This window comes from Nannospalax galili, unplaced genomic scaffold (assembly GCF_000622305.1).
Source record: "Nannospalax galili isolate Female #2095 unplaced genomic scaffold, S.galili_v1.0 scaffold752, whole genome shotgun sequence".
Lineage (NCBI taxonomy): Eukaryota > Metazoa > Chordata > Mammalia > Rodentia > Spalacidae > Nannospalax > Nannospalax galili.
Window position 1 is genome coordinate 965,718 of NW_008333404.1, and position 17,107 is coordinate 982,824.

General features: G+C 41.3%; 1 protein-coding gene across 5 annotated transcripts in view; it reads left to right on the forward strand.

Moving 5' to 3' along the window:
* Positions 1 to 17,107, forward strand: part of Pogz (pogo transposable element derived with ZNF domain) — a 51,020-nt gene that overhangs the window by 10,981 nt on the left and 22,932 nt on the right. For 3 of the 5 annotated variants that reach the window (XM_008828217.1, XM_008828220.2, XM_008828219.3), the window contains exons 2-5: positions 5,603 to 5,727; positions 7,657 to 7,815; positions 14,282 to 14,457; positions 15,526 to 15,634. In XM_008828217.1, coding sequence (XP_008826439.1) covers positions 5,604 to 5,727; positions 7,657 to 7,815; positions 14,282 to 14,457; positions 15,526 to 15,634 — 568 coding nt within the window. In that variant the 5' untranslated portion in view covers position 5,603. The remainder of the gene's footprint in view (positions 1 to 5,602; positions 5,728 to 7,656; positions 7,816 to 14,281; positions 14,458 to 15,525; positions 15,635 to 17,107) is intronic. The other 2 variants (XM_008828222.3, XM_008828221.3) reach the window with 1 other exon arrangement.

The following is a 17,107-nucleotide window of genomic DNA, read 5'->3' on the forward strand; positions in this document are numbered from 1 at the left end:
AATGTGTATGAGTGTTTTGCCTGCATGTATGTGAGTGCACCCATGTCATGCAATTCCGCGGAAGTCAGAAGAGGGCTTCAGATTCCACCATGTGGGTACTAGGAATCGAACCCAGGTCGTCTGCAAGAGCAGTCAGTGCTCTTAACTGCTGAGCCATCTCTCCAGCCCCCCTACCTCCTATTCTTATCACACCATCCTCTGAAGAGGCTTACCCAAATTGCCTATAGGGAATAGGGGCACAGACCACTCTGGCTTCTTCCATGCTGAACAGGGATGCGGGGTGAGGCAATTGGGGTACCCCTTCAGTGGGTCTATCTAAAAGATTCCCAAATTGCATAACTTTTTTTTTTTTTAGTCTTTTTGAGACAGGATCTCCCTGTAGCCCCAGCTGTCCTGGAACTCACTATGTAGACCAGGCTGGCCTTGAACTCACAGAAATCCACCTGCCTCTGCCTCCCAAGTGCTGGGATTAAAGGCATGCACCACCACACCTGGCCATAACTCTTATCTGTAGGGAGGAAAAAGTCCTTGACTGGTGAATGGGGGATGTGAAGAAGTAAAGGCAAGAGTAGTTAGCATTACAAGTTCTAGACGGGGAACCAGAAAAAAGTCAGAACTGGACAAATTTCAAATGTTCATAGCAGAGTCCATTGGAATTGCTTGACCAGAACTTCCAAAAGCATCCTTCTATTGGGTTCCTCCTTTTTCTTTTGTGTGCCAAGGCTGGACTCGAGGGTGATGGACTCAGGATTGTTTTCAGGCACTTTGATAGCTGTTGGAGTGCTTAGAATCAGTGTCAGTTCCATCTCAAAGGCTTCTAGATCAGGGGAGAAAACAAATTTAGCCATCATTTTAGAACCATAGTTGGTTGTCTCCCTTAGCTACAGGTGGGCACTGCAGTATTGGAGACCAAGATCTGAAGTCTTACATCTGAGCAGCACTTTCTGCTTAGAAACAAAATCATCAATGAGAAATAACTGTCTAAATAATATTTTATATGGACTTAAGGGTGTTTAAGACCATACAGTTGGTCCAAATAAATCAATTTATTTTTACACTTAAGGTCGTTTGAGGATCTGTTCCTCAGGGGTCACATGGGCTTGGGAGGAGCCTCTGGCTCCTTTCTTTTACCAGTTCCATCTATGTGAAGATAAGTCAAAGGTCCTACTCGACTGTGACTGGCTTCACTTGGAAGCATGGAGGAAATGTTTCCTCTGAGTTGACCCTCCTCTTTGTAGTCTAGACACTGGTTCAAGTCCATCTGGTGGGGTCTCCATGGCCTCCCTGAACAAGAGGAAAAGTGACTTACCACAGTTGCAGGACATTTTGAGAGATGCTCCATAGTCCCCTGGAACTTAGTTGACCTCGGAGGAGGCAAGGAGTAAAAAACTGTCCTTCTATTTCCTCTGACCAGGAGGAAGGGAAGCTATAAATACTTGATAAAGGTCAGCCTTTTGAATATGCTGTTAAAATATTTACAGGCATAATATGAAAACCACAGTTTGTATTCAGATAGCTCTGTTTATTTAAAGGAAAGTTGCAGAGCTGGAGAGATGGCCCAGCACCCCACACAGTGTTTAACAACCATCCATAACTCCAGTTCTGGGGGATCCGACACCCTCTTCTGACTTCCATGGGCATTGCATGACACAGGTGCACTAACCGACATGTAAGCAATACACCCATAAAATAAAAATAATAAATAAAATCTTTAAAAATAATGGAAAGGTGAACTTTTAATTCCATCACTCGGGAGGCAGAGGCAGGCAGATCTCTGTGAGTTCAAGGCTGGCTTGCTCTACATAGTGAGTTCTAGGCCAGCTGGGGCTACAAGAAGACCCTGTCTCAAAAAGACCAAAAATGAATGAATGAATAAATAAATAAATAAATAAATAAATAAATAAATAAATAAATAAATGGCTAGAGAGATGGCTCAGAGGTTAAGAGCACTGACTGCTGTTGCAAAGGACCCAGGTTCGATTCCTTAACTCCAGTTCCAGGAGAATCTGAAGCCCTCTTCTGACTCCACCGCATTGCACAACACGGGTGCACTCACATACATGTGGGCAGTACACTCATACGCATAAAATAAAAATAATAAATAAATAAATAAAAGTTGCCTGTAGCTTGTTTAGCATATTTATGGAGCGCTTGCTTGTAATTAGTTACCACTGACCATCTGCAGAGGCTTCCCTCCAGTTCAGACTTGTCATTTTTCTGGGTGTTTGACTGTAAGATGATTGTATATACCATAAAGTTACATAGCAAAAAACAATGGCATAAAATTGTTTGGAAAGCCTTTTTTTTTTTTTTTTAAACTGGAACTATATTGGTAAATAAAAATGTGAAATTTGTTTACTTTGTGTGCTCGAGTGTGTATGTGTGTTTGGTTCTGGGGGGATTGCACTCCTGCCACAGTGTACATGTGGAGGTCAGAGGACAAGGTCAGGGAGTTGGTTCTGTCCTTCCACCATGTGGGTCTCCGGGCTTCTAACTCAGGTTCCAGGCCTGGTGGCAAGTGCCTTTTCTCATTGTCCCTATGGTTTTGTTTTAAATTCAATTTCTGGAATTAGATTTTGACTAGCATTGTCTAATATGTACTTATGTTAAGAAGGATGAGAGAATTTAAAGTAATCCTTTAGCTCTTTTTGCTCTCCTGCTCTCCCTCTGGCTTTGGATTGGAAAGATTAATTAAAATAGATTAGAGGTTCCATTAGATTCAAGTTAAGTACTTTACCTGTTAAAACTGGGGTTTTCTGGTTTGTAGTTAACTCATTGAGACAATGTGGGATGTTTTACATTTTCAAAGGAGTTAGTGCCATCTATTGGGCAGTGCCCAATAGTTTATAGTTTAATAAGTTTGATATAGTTTATAGGTTGATACACAGGTTGGTTGTTTTGTTTTGCTGTTAAAAGCTGTAGATTTGGTACAGCAAGTACTAAGACTCTAAGGGCACAGGTATCCTTTGCAGTTATAAAGGGTTGTTTGAGTATTGGGGGTAACATTTCATTCTGAAACAAACTCCCTTCTGCTCAACTCATATTGGAGGACATAATAGCAGTAGCTCATTGTTTGCACAGCAGAGTTGAAAGCTTTACTTTTGAAAGAGGCATATAACATAGGCAGTATTATTTAATTAAAAGTATACTCCAGGGTCATGGGAATAGCTTCCAAAATTTCCTAGACTGGAAGTTAAAAAATTTAAAGAAATACAAAAAGTATCAGTAATCACTATTCTAGTTTCACTTCTGTTGTGATAAAATACCTGGACAAAAAAGTAATTTAGGGTAGAATGGGGTTTATTTCAGCTTAAAATTCCAGGTTACAATCTACCATTGTGTGGGAGTCAAGGCAGGAACTTGAAATAGCTAGTCAGATCATATTAACAGTCAAGGGCAGAGAGATGGCTTACATACATGCTCACTTGGTTGCTGCTGCTTAGCTCTTCATACAGTTCAGGAATGGTACTGCTCACAGTGGGCTGGGTATTCCTGCATCAATTAAATAGTCCCCCAAAGGCATGCCCACAGGCCAACCCAATGTAAATAGTCCCTCATTGAGACTCCTCCCAAGTGATTCAGGGTTGTGTCAAGTTGACAACTAAAACTCGCTTGAACCCTGTGTATTGATACATACACAACATTATTTAATCCCAGCATTCAGGAGGCAGAGGCAGGGGATCTTTGTGAGTTTGAGGACAGCCTGGTCTATATAGCAAATTTCCAGGCCAACCAGGGCTACATAGTGAGATCCTAACCTAAAAAAAAACAAAAACAAAGAGCACACCCCCGCCCCCAGTACCCACAAACCTTCATACTCACTAAATAGTATTTTAATGCAATTTAATTATTTCGGTGGAGGGGTGATGCTGAGGGGCTTTACACATTCTAGGCAGGCATTGTACCTAGCACATTTAAAAAAATGTTTTTAGCTGGGCATTGGTGGCGCACACCTTTAATCCCAGCACTCAGGAGGCAGAGGCAGGCAGATCTCTGTGAGTTCAAGGCCAGCCTGGTCTACATAGTGAGTTCCAGGACAGCTGGGGCTACAGGGAGACCCTGTCTCAAAAAAAAAGACCAGTGAATTTGAGGCCAGCCTGGTCTCCAATAGTGAGTTAGGACAGCTGGGGCTACAGGGAGACCCTGTCTCAAAAAAAAAGACCAAAAAAAAATTTGTTTTTAATTCACATGCACAGTGTTAGGTTTCATTAAGGCATTTTTCTAACGTTATTTGTGTGTGTACAAGTGTGCTCACCCATTCATGTACATGCATGTGGAGACCAGAGGTTGATATCAGGTGTTTTCCCCATTTATTTTCTGAGAGAAGGTCTCTCTCAAGGAACCTGGATTTACTGTTTTGGTTACGCTGCCTGGCCATTGAGGCCCCAGGATCTGCCCGTCTCTTTCTTCTCCAGTGCTGCGATTATAAGTGCCCCACTAGAGTTCCTGTGTTTTTAATGTGGGTTCTGGGGGACAAACTCAGGTCCTTCTCCTTTCCCACCTTCCTGACTCCTATCCCCTTATACCCTCCAACCAACCTCCATAGCTTCCTTTCTACTTTCAAGTCACTTGTGACATCATTTTTAAAACATCAGTATTGGACTGGTGGCTCAGTGGGTAAAGGCACCTGCTGCCAAACTTGAGTTTGATCCTTGGGACCCACATGGTGGGGGAGAACCAACTCCTACAAGTTGTCCTTTCCCTCCACATGTGTGCTGTGGTACACATCCCTGTGTGTGTGGGTGTGTGTGTGTGTATATATATACACACACACACACACACACATACAAAATACATAAAAATGTAATAAAAATTTTTGTTTAGCTGGGTGTGATGGCGCATGTCTTTAAACCCAGTACTCCGGAGTTAGAGGCAGGCGGATCTCTGAGAGATCAAGGCCAACCTGGTCTACATAGCAAGTTCCAGGCCAGCTGGGGTTGTAGGGAGACCCTGTCTCAAAAAGAACTTCCCCCAAAAAAACAATTTTTGTTTAAAAGAGCAGCATTGATGGAAAACAATGCATAATGAACCAAATACCGATTTTAAGGTGGTTCTGATCCTGCACTTGCTGTTTCACTGACCTGATCCCAGCTGTTGGGTATTGTACGTTCAGCTTTTATAACCCTGATTATTAAGAGTCTGCCATGGAAAGGACTTTAAATATTCAAGGATAAAAATTGTCATTCTGGGCCCTTGGAAATAAGAGGAGGTTAAAAAATGGTAGCACAGAGAGGGGAGATTACCAGCTGGGTATGGGGACTCACATCTATCAGCTCTCAGGAAGCTGGGGGCAAGGGGATTGCCCTGAGTTGGAAACCAGCTTGGGCTACATAGCAAAGTTCCAGGCCAGCCTGATTTACAGTATGAGACCCTTTCTCAAACAAAGTCCGTACTTCGAATAAAACTTCTTTTTTTAAAGGCAGGATCTTGCTGTGTAGGCCCTGGATGGCTTAGAATTCACTATGTTTAACAGGCTGGCCTCAGACTCACAGAAATCTGTCTGTCTTTGCCTCCTGAGTGCTGGGAGAAAAGGCTTGTGCCTGGCCTTGAAACTGTTTCTCTGATTCTTAGGTCAGTATCTTACTAAACTTCTTTCTTGTAGCATGGCGGACACCGACCTGTTTATGGAATGTGAGGAGGAAGAATTGGAGCCATGGCAGAAAATCAGTGATGTCATTGAGGACTCTGTAGTTGAAGATTACAATTCAGTGGATAAAACTACCCCAGGTAACTAAAGCTCTTTTGATTTTAGGTTATTGTTTAAATTAATTAAATCGAATGGTTAAGAGTATGTGACATGAAAAAAGCATGTAAAAATCCAGAGAGAGGGTTGGAGATGTAGCTCAATTAGTAGAGTGCTTGTGTAGTGCTTGCCTGAGTTCTCTCTGCAGCATTGTATAGGGGATGTCAGTGTATACCGTAAATCCTTGCATTGGAGGTAGAGGCAGGAGGATCAGAAGTTGAAGGTCATTTTCAACTACATAGCAGGTTTGAAGCCAATCCTGGGATACATGAGACCTTATCTCAAGAAAAGAACCCAGAGAGAGCCAGATATGGTGGCTCATGGCAGCAATTCTACCACTTGTCCCCCTGAGACAGGGTGCTTCAAATTTGAGGCTAGTCTGAGGTACATAATAATGAATCCCAGGCCACCCGGGGGTGGGGGTGGGGTGAGAATGAGCACCCAGGGCTGCCTCTTCATGACCCAGGCAGAGGTGGTACTTGCTCTTCATGCTGGAGCCTTTGAGTACCTGTTTGTTTGTCCATAAAGCTAGTTTAAAAAAAAAAATAGAGGTCAGATTAATGTTCATCAAACATCCTCTTAACCAAATTGAAAAGTGATGGTGTTTATCAGAGCTGATCTGTGTCCCAACCCAAAACAGGTTCCCATAGATTTTGCCTTTTTTTTTCCTCTTTGAACTTTAGTTTCTTTTTCTTTCTTTCTTTCTTTCTTTCTTTCTCTTTTTTTTTCTTAGTTTTTTATTATTTTTATGTGTATGTTTTACCTGCATGTATGTAAGTGCATCTGTGTTGTGCAATGCCTGTGGAGGCCAGAAGAGAGCATTGGATCCCCTGGAACTGTGGTTTAACAGATGATGTTAGCCGCCATGTGGGCACTGTGAACAAAACCCAAATCTTCTGCAAGAGCAACCATTGCTGAGTCGTCTCTCCGGCCTCTGAACTTGGTTTCTTTTGTGAGCTAAGCAGAAATTGCTTTGTGTCTGCCTTAGTGGACAGTTTACAAATTTAAAATTGTTACCTTCTCTTTTATAAAAGTGATACTGGGGTAAAATCCTAGATTGCTTTGAATTGACAAAGTGGGTGATTTCTCCTTAATTATACTAGTTGTTCTTTATTTTAATCTTTCTGTTCTTTGAGAACTGAAGATGGCATTGATTTAGGCCAACTAAGGACAAAGTAGAAGGTCTCATACAGGTGGCTTGATGTGCATGGTGTTGAATTCAGTAGTGGTGATAGTAAACCTGTGAGTCCTAAAGATTGCTAATGCTGTGTAGGAAAGCATTAAAGTTGTACAGCAGTGGGGTCAGTGACCTGACTTAATTAACCAGGAAATGTGAAGGTGTGATGGTTAGTTTTGCTTGTCAAATTAACACAATCTAGAATCACCTGGGAAGGGAGTCTCAGTGAGGGATTATCTAGGTTAGGTTGGCCTTCGAACATGTGTCTGGGAGATTATCTTGATTATGATTAATGGAGATTGGAAGGCCCATGATGTGGGTGGCATTGTTCCTTAGGAAAAGGACTCTGACCTTTTTAAGAGCGGAGAGAAGGGAGCTGAGCATCACTCATTTCTCTCTGCTCTTGACTGTGGATGGAATGTGACAAGCTACTTCCAAGATCCTGCCATCTTGAGTTCCCCAGTGACAGACTATAACCTGAAATTGTGAGCCACATAAGCCCTTTCTCCCCGAAGTTGCTTTTGTCAGGGTATTTTATCATGGTAACCAAAAGGATTACATCTAAATGGTCAACTAAGAGACTGTTAGGAGAAGAATCAGATTAATAGTTGGAATTATGAATAAGAAACTTTCTGCCTGTAGAGACAAGATGAAAAGGGAAGAATAGAGAAGTAGCAGTGTCCTTTAGTGACCTCTATCCCTGTCTCCAAGTGACTATGCCTTCCCTTCCCCGCAGTTTCTGTGAGCCAGCAGCCAGTTTCAGTTCCAGTGCCCATCGCTGCCCATGCTTCTGTGGCTGGGCACCTCTCTTCATCCACCACTGTTAGTAACAGTGGGGCACACAACAGCAACAGTACAAAGAAGACTCTTGTCACACTAATTGCCAACAACAATGGTAAGTGGAATTATTGGGAAAGTCTTCTTGGGATAGAAGTATGAGAGAGTAAAAGTGACCTCAGGCCAGCTGTACCTGTTCAGTTGTCACTGTGGTTCTGCTAGCTGGTACTGACTTTAGGACCTCCTCTCTGGTATGAAGTGGTACTGCAGGTGGTACTGTTCTCAGGGCAGAGGCCAGCAGGTTCTTGCTGCTAATAATTATAGAAGAGAAAAGGTAAACTCAGTATTCCTAACTATTCTAGAGATCTGAGGCTGTTAGTTGCTTGGTTTTGTTTATATATTTTATTTGAGTCAGAAGAGTCCTGTTACTTGGTTGCCAGGTTAGCTTTGTGTTCTGCGTTTTCTCTTTGTGTTGGTTGCTGACTCCTGGGTATGAAAGATAAGAGTTGTTGTCCACCAAATGGAGTAGGGAAGGAATAGAGGTTTTAGTGTATTTTACTGATTAGAGAAACTAAACAGTATTGATTTGTTTGAGGTAGGGGGTTGAAACAGGGTCTCCAGTAACTTACGTACATAGTTAAGTCTAGCCTTGAACTTTCTGAGTTTTTTGTTTTGTTTTTGTTTTGTTTTGTTTTGTTTTGTTTTGTTTTGAGATAAGGTCTCCCTCTTAACTCCAGCTGACCTAGAACTTACTATGTAGACCAGACTACCCTTGATCTCACAGAGATCCACCTGCCTCTGCCTCCCTAGTGCTGAGATTAAAGGTATGTGTCACCACTTCTAGCTTAGCCTTGAGCTTGATGCTCTCAGAGATTCATTTCATCTCATTCATTCATTGCATTGCCTACTAGGGACTTTAATTTTTTGTTGTTTTTGTGTATTAGTAATTGAACCTAGGGCCTCTTAATATGAGGCCAACATTCTACCGCTGACCAACTGCCCCCCTTTTCCCGTGCTGAGAATTGAACTTAGGACCTCATACATGCTAGGTAAGTGCTCCACCACTGAGCTTTATTCCTAGCCTCTCCCTTTTTTGAAATGTTTATTTTGAGATAGAATCTAGCTAAGACAGGCCTTGAATCTGCACTCCTGCCTCGTCCTCTTGAGTAGGGACTTTTATTTGTTTTATTTCCTTTAGAAATAAATTTTGTTGCTGTAAGAATACTAGAGATGTAGCTCAGTTAGCCAAGTGCTTGCTTATCATGCACAAAGCCCTGGGTTTGATCCCCAGTATTACATGAATGGGTGTGGTGGCACACACTTGTAATCCTAGCACTCTGGAGGTGGGGGCAGGAGCATCAGAAATTAAAGGCCATCCTTGGTTACATAGTGAATTCAAGGCTACTCTGGGCTACATGAGACCCCATCATAAAAGAAAAAAAAAAAAAGAAGAAGAAGCAGGAGCTGGGGAGATGGCTCATTTGTTAAAGTGCTTGCCACATAAACATGAGGTCCTGAGTTTGATTCCCAGTATCCTTGTAAAAAGCCTGGGCTCCAGGGAGGTTGAGATGGGCAAATCCCTGGGGCTTGCTAGCTAGCCTAGTCTACTCACCCAGCTTCAGGCCAGTGAAAGACCTTGCCTCAAAACAGCTAAAACGCAAATGAGGTTGACAGCACCTGATGTTAACCTCTTGCCTCCTTGAGCATGCACATGCACTTGACACACAAAGATAATACAAGCATTGTAGAAAAATCTTAGAAACAGGGCCAGGTGTAATGGCACGTGCATGTGATCCTAGTACTCAGGAGGATTGTGAGTTCCAAGGCCAGCCTGGGCTGCATAAGGCCTTGTCTCCTTTAAAAAAAAAAAAAAAAGGAAGAGTAGGAGAAAGAAAAAACAAACTCTAGGGCAAAAGATTTATCATCCTACCATCTAAAAGTGACTATTTGTAATTATCTATGCATATATGTACTTTATGTGTTTCTGTGTGCTATATATAGTGATGTACTTTTTATAATACAGATCATACAGACTCCACATTATTCTTTTCCTGTTTTTTTCTTCCTGAATATATAGTAAAGATCTTCTCATTTTAATAGTTAAAACTTTTGTTGCTGTTTTGTTTTGTTGAGACTTGAGTCCCACCATGTAACACTGGCTAAGCCTGGAACTGGCTATGTAGACCAGGCTGGCCTCAAACTCACAGAGATCTGCCTGTCTCTGTCTCCAGATTACTGGGACTAAAGGCATGTGCCACCACATCTAGCCGTTTTGTTTTGTGTCGTGTTTCATTTTGTGGTAGGATCTTCATACAGCCCCAGGCTAGCCTTGAACGCTGTTTAGCTGATGCTGCTTTGAACTCCTAATTCTTCCACTTCCACCTCTCAAGTGCTAGAAATTTAGGGAAAAAACTGCCACCCTTCACCATGCCTCAGTTTTCTATAACATTTTTTGTTTTGTTTGTTAGCCTGGGTCTCATGCATCCCAGGCTGGCTTCAAACTTGCTATAACAACAAGAATGACCTTGAACTTTTTTGTTTTTTCAGACAAGGTCTCTCTGTAGCCCCAGCTAGCCTAGAACTAACAGGGGTATGCCTGCTTCTGCCTCCTGCATGTGTGGGATTAAAGTGCACCACCACACCTGGCTCAACCTTGAACTTCTTATTTTCCTGCCTCCACATGATGTAGAGATTACAGGCATGGTTTATATAGTGCTAGGCCTCATGCTAGGCAAGCACTCTACCAACTGAACTACATCTCCAGCCCTCTATAACTTTTTTTTTTTTTTTTTTTTAAGTCTTTTTGAGACCAAGTCTTCTGTAGCTTCTGAGCTTCTGTAGCTGGATTCACTATGGAGGCCAGGCTGGCCTCGAACTCACAGAGATCTGCCTGCTTCTGCTTCCTGAATGCTGGGATCAAAGGCATGCACCACCATGCCGGGCCAAAAGATTTTTTTTACATTTATAGTCATGTGTATGAGTGTTTTGCTTGCATGTGTGTAAGTATACCACTTGTGCAATGCCTGTGGTGGTCAGGAGAAGGTGTTAGATACCCTGGAACTGGAGTTAAGTGGTTGTTAGGCATCATGTGGGTGCTGGAAACTGAACCTGGAGTCTTCTGGAAGAGCAGTAGGTGCTTGTAACCACTGAACCATCTCTCCAGAACCTCTATAACATTTTCATGATGACTGTATTTCCCATTATTTGATTAACCTTTAACAGTAGATTGTAAATGGTATATTGATACTATATTTTTAAAATATTTTGTTATTTTTGGGCTAGAGAGATGACTCAGAGGTTAAGAACACTGGTTGTTCTTGCAGAAGACCTGGGTTCGAATCCCAGCACCCACACGACAGCTAACAACTGTTCATAACTCCAATTCCAGGGTATCCCACAGCCTTGTCTAACCTCCGCGGGCATTGCACAACACAGATGGACTTACCTACATGCAGGCAATACATGCATACATATGAAATAAAAAATAAATATTTTTATTTTATGTATGTGAGTGTATTATCTGAATGTGTGTAAGTGCACCCATGTTGTGCAGTGCCCAAGGAAGACAGAAGAGGGCATTGGATACCCTGGAACTGGAACGGACAGTTAGCCTCCATGTATGAGCTAAGAATCAAACCTCAGTTCTCTGCATGAGTAGTGAGTGCTCCTAACCTCTGAGCCATCTCTCCAGCCCTGATACTGTATTTTTAAAGAGCTATAATGAAAGCCAGACACCTGTACAGATGTACACACTTGTAATCCCAGCACTTGGGAGGCTGAGGTAGGAATATTGGTATGAGTTTGAGGCCAGTCTGGGCTCAGAAAACAAAGAAAAGGATAACTGGCTGTATCTTTTCTTACCTCCCCAGGCTTTTTTTTTTTTCCCTTTGACAGCTTCACACAGGTATATATTGAATTTTAGGCATTTTCACTGCCCATTCCCCTCTCATCGTATGTCCCTCTCCCTCTCCCACTCCCACTGAAAACTTTCTTCTTCCCAACAAGTCTCCTCCCTACTTTCATGTCCTCTGCTTGTGTTTGACCCGCCAAGTTTAGTTAGAGTTGCTGGCATAAGTGTGAGTGGGAGGTTACTGACTGGAGCCTGGGCAGTTATGAGTGGCAATAGCGCCAAAACAAATGACACTCCCTTTTCCAGCTGCCATTAACTGCCAGTCATCTCTTAGGGAGAGATGAGGCCTCCTAAGCCCCCTCAATTAGTTTTGAGTGCATTGCTAAAAGTTGTATTGTTGATTCAAAGGTCATCATAATTTTTAATGATTTGATACTGTTTCTAGATTGGCCATCTAGAAATGCTATACTGGAAAAATTTATATTTTCTTTCTAAGAAGGTCTGATATTATTTTGGATAGAGCTAGTTATATAAATGCTCACTTGTGGTGGATATTTGCACCTAAATTTTTCACAATTACAACAGTGCTGTGTTGGATTCTCGGGAGTATGGATGCCTGTTGTAGAAGCATATCTTTAAGAATCAAGTCTCAGAGGCAAGGTTGCTGGGTCAAACAATTAAAATTGAGTAGACATTTTGAAGTTGCTCTAAATAAGTTGTCTCCAGTAGGTCTTTCCCTATGTTATACATCATTAAGCTTTGAAATCTTCCTAATTTCCATAATTTTTTTATTTTGGGGTATTGAAAGTATGATTATTATCTCATAAGATAGTTGTAACTTGTCAGCAGAGGTGGAAGGATCCTTGCAAGTTCAAGGACAACCTGGTGAGTTCGATGCCACTCAAGACTAGAATGAAACTGTCTCAAAACACAGTTTTTCAGTGAGAATCATTGTGTGTATAGGAGATGGGGATGTGGAAACTGGCCTAAAGAGTCTTAAGTAGTTTGATTACAGTCAGATAGTTGGTGACTGGTATCTGGATTTGAATTACCTTGATTTCAGACTTGTGATACTTCTACTATATTTCAAAGTTTTCTCATGTTTCTCTTAAACAGTAGCAATTTCTTTACTTTTCTTTGGTCCCAGGGCTCCAAGGCCTATACGAGATGACTGAGCATCTAATGACATGCTGGAATCACCTAGTCTCCTTGACTCCTTGAATGAACCCTCCTTCCTGAGCCTTCATAGAGCCTGCACGCTAATTTAGAATGTATATAAATTGATTTTGTTTACTTTAGAAGCCTCCAGTATTTAGAAATGTTAATCTATGTTCCTGACCAAAAAAAAAAGTGTAGACTGAAGGCTGGGCATGGTGGTGCATGCCTTGTAATCCCAGCGCTCAGGAGGCAGAGGCAGGCAGATATCTGTGAGTTCCAGGCCAGCTGGGGCTACAGGGAGACCCTGTCTCAAAAAAAATAATAATAATCCTGCTTATACCCCAGATTCCCTTTATGCCTTCAGTTTCGTTATACTAGCACATATGTAAACCTTTCCCTTGGCTAATATGCTTATTTTGTATGTGTCCCATGTAAGTAAATAACAGGCAGTAGACCAGGCTTAGAAATGTCATTCATTGGTAATTATTAAATGCCAATTATGTGACCTCTAGATCTGTCAAGTCAGCTTAACACATCCTGTGTCTGTGCTGTGTCCTTATACATTAGATTTTATGACAGTGTAGCGTGACATGTCCTAGTGTGATGGTGCACTTCTGTAATGCCTGCTTCTTGGGAGACTGAGGCAGAAGGATCAGAAGTTGAAGGCCAGCCTGGGCAATATAGCAATTACCTGACTCAGAGTGGAGAAACATAGACGTATAAGACACAAACCTGGCATTAAAAAACATTGGAAATCTTATTAGGAATCTTATTTGGGATAATTCATACTGCAAGTATTCTTGGTCTTTTTGAGACAGGCTCTCCTTGTAGCCACAGCTGGCCTGGAACTCACTATGTAGACCAGGCTGGCTTCGAACTTACAGAGATCCACCTGCGTCTGCCTCCCAAGTGCTGGGATTAAAGGCATGCGCCACCACGCCGGGTTCATGCTGCAAGTATTCTAAGTGCATGTTCTGTGCCAGATCTAGGCGTTGGTGACAGCAGTCAGATTGGAAGTAGACAGCTTCTTCTCACCCAGACATTAAACCTTGGGAAACTTCAAGCTAGTGTGAAAGTGGCATAGGAGCAGATCCAGTAAGAGCTTCTTGCTCCTGTGGAAACTTGATATATGATAGAGGTAGCTTAGCAATTTGTTGGGGAGAGAGACAAAACCAGAAATGGCCTGGGACAGTTATTTATGTGGGAAAAAAATTGTTTCCTACTTCCTTCACGCAAATGGAATGAGAACTTGTGCTGATTTGTGGAGAATGATGTGGCCACTTAAATCGTTGGGGTGAAGATAGTAACCAGAAGTCTTCAGCTATCTTTCTGCTCTAGTTAAGACATGGGGTGAGAGTAAATTCTCTCAACCTGCTTGTTTTTCTTTTAGTTACAGATTTGGGTGAAGCTTAAATTTTTGGTAAGTTTGGTGATGTGAGTGGCAGTCTAAATATTTTGGTATTTGAGGTGTCGCTTATCGGGAGCACCAATGTTTCTTCTACAATACAAGTTTAGCAATGTTTCTAACATTTTCTTTCTTGTTTTTTCTTTCTTTTTTCTTCCTTTTACCCTTTAGCTGGTAATCCTTTGGTCCAGCAAGGTGGACAGCCACTCATTCTGACCCAGAATCCAGCCCCAGGCCTGGGTACGATGGTTACTCAACCAGTATTGAGGCCTGTCCAGGTCATGCAGAATGCCAATCATGTGACCAGTTCTCCTGTGGCCTCACAGCCAATCTTCATCACTACCCAGGTGAGAAGGACTCTGAGCTGTGGGATTGGTAGAGGAGATAAAGACTGTAAGCCTTCAGCAGCTTTGACTTGACAGGACCTTCATTACCATTACCATTACCATTACCATTAGGTTTGGGTGTTGTCCATTGAATTGTGGTTTTCCTTTACTGATTCATGTGGAATGCCCAGCATGGCCAAGTGAGATTTCCTATTCATACCCCTCAGGGGTCTGTTGATTTGATTAAGGTCTGGGCAGAAATCAGTGGAAAAACTAGGATTAGGAAGCCTTGTACTTGGCTTGAGAGAGTTACCTTTTGTTTGGGCTTTTTCTCTCACAGGGTAAATCCATTGACTTTTGAAGATATATGTATGAAATTAGTGATCTTTGAAAAGGAAGATTTAACATAGTGTGTAATGATTTGAAGTTGAAAGCCCAAATCTGAATGAAATCTGAAGGCAAATGATTCTCTAATTATGGCTTCCTGAATTATAAAATCTCTCTTACTAATTTCTCAAGAGGTTTATGGCCTTTTAAGTGGACTTTGGGAACAATTTCTTAGGATTGTTTATATGTTGGGTCACTCCATTAAATACTATTAAGTGGTGTTGGTTTTTTCCCCTTCAAAGCACCAGTCTATGGATGCACAGTTTGGGTGTTTTTTTGTTACTCAGTAGTTTGTGAAATAACCTGGGTGTGGTGGCACATGCCTATAATCTCAGCCCTTAGGAGGCTAAGGCAGGAGAATTGTTACAAGCCAAGCCTAGCCTGGGCTACATAGTAAGAACTAGTCTCAAAGCAAGCAAGAAAAAAAAAAAGACTGCAAATTATGAATTTGTGGCCAGCCTAGATTATATAGCAAGACCCTGTCTCAAAAAGAAGAATGAGAGAGTGAGGAAAAGAAAAACACCCCACAAAAACCCAGAATGGCTAAATTTTTGCATTTCAATTATTTGATAGCTCTCTAACTCTAGACAGAGGACCATTAGGTAAGAATGTGGGAATTTTTTTATAGAGATTATGCTGTAGTCAGTGTTAGGGTTAGTTAGTTGCTTTCCCTATTAAAGATTGTTTTGCTTTTTAATACAGGGATTTCCTGTAAGGAATGTTCGGCCTGTACAAAATGCAATGAATCAGGTTGGAATTGTGCTGAACGTACAGCAAGGCCAAACGGTTAGACCAATTACACTAGTCCCAGGTAAGGAAAATGTTTATATCCATTTGGAATGAGCAGTCATCCAGAAAATTTGTTTTTATTTCAAAATACTCTAGATTATTTAAAAGCTTGTATTTGAAGAAAAATTTAAATACAAGAATTTTAATGATTTCAGCAAATTTAAAGAAATAATAGTTTTCTAACCTTTGGCCAAGGTGGTGATTTTATTTTTGTATTTAACTTTTCACCACCCTTCATGAGGTAAAATAAGGGTTATCTAGTCATTTTCAGCATCTGGTATTTTAGTCAGCTATTATTTGTTATACTGAAAGAATATTATTAATGCATACTCACAAACTCATACTTCATGCACATGTACTCATTTATGTGGTAGTATTATACATTTAGTTTTGTATATAGCATAGGTTTTAGATACACAGCCAGGCATGGTGGCATATTCTTGGAATCCCAACATTCAGGAGGCTGACGCTACATAGCAAGATTCTGTCTCAAACACAACCCAAAAACCTTTAGATAGAAATTAAGTAAATGACATATCCTAGAAGATCATGCTACCGATGACCATAGAGTGTTGTGCGTTTTCCTCCACGTTACATTTCTTGTGTGTTAAATTTTCTACAATTCACAAAAAATTATTTTTAAAAAATTTCTACAACGGAGGCCAAAAAGAGTAACTTTTATTAGTTGTATATACGGGCACCTTGTTACCAATGAGGTACCTCAAGGGTAAAGGCACTTGTCTCAAAGCCTGACAACCTGAATTTGATACCTGGAACCAACATGAAAGAAGGTAAGAACTGGCTCCCACAAGCTGTCCTCTGACCTCCACAAGTACACCATGGCATATGTGCACTCACACATGTGTGCACTCACAGGCAAGGGTAAAACACTAAATAAAGGGGCCTCTATAGTTTTCCTTAAAAAAATGTTTGTTGTTCTCAGAGCCCATGGGGTTTTTAGGCCGTAAGTCTGATTAGAGTACCCTGTAACGTTGTGGTGCTCCATAAATATTTCTCAGTGGACTTACTTATAAATGTTCCAGAAAATATTCTCCTTTCGGACATCCTAGACATAGTTTGTACTCCTTGAGTTTAAAGAAAATGGACAATTCCATTAGAACTCTGAGTAAGAAGAATTTGAGGACCACATTTGCCCTTTGGCCTATGTAAACCCTTTCTGCCTCCCACTCCTTCTAGTTCTAAGCTCAAGTTATAATTTGTATTCTTAGGATAAGGTGTGGAAGGTGCTTGGGAAGGGGTTGATAGGAATCATCTTCAGTTTAATGTTTTTAAGTTACTTAGGATAATTTCTTTTGTCAGGTGAACAACTGTTTCTTAGACTTGAGGATCAAAATTACTCTTGTTAACCCCTGATGGTTAACTTAATCAGTTTGGGGAAATAGCTGTTTTCCTGTTCTTGTGTTTCTAGGAAAGGCAAATAAATGGATTATAGGTGAGCTCATTGTGAAGGTTTGGTACTTTTCTTTGTCTCTCT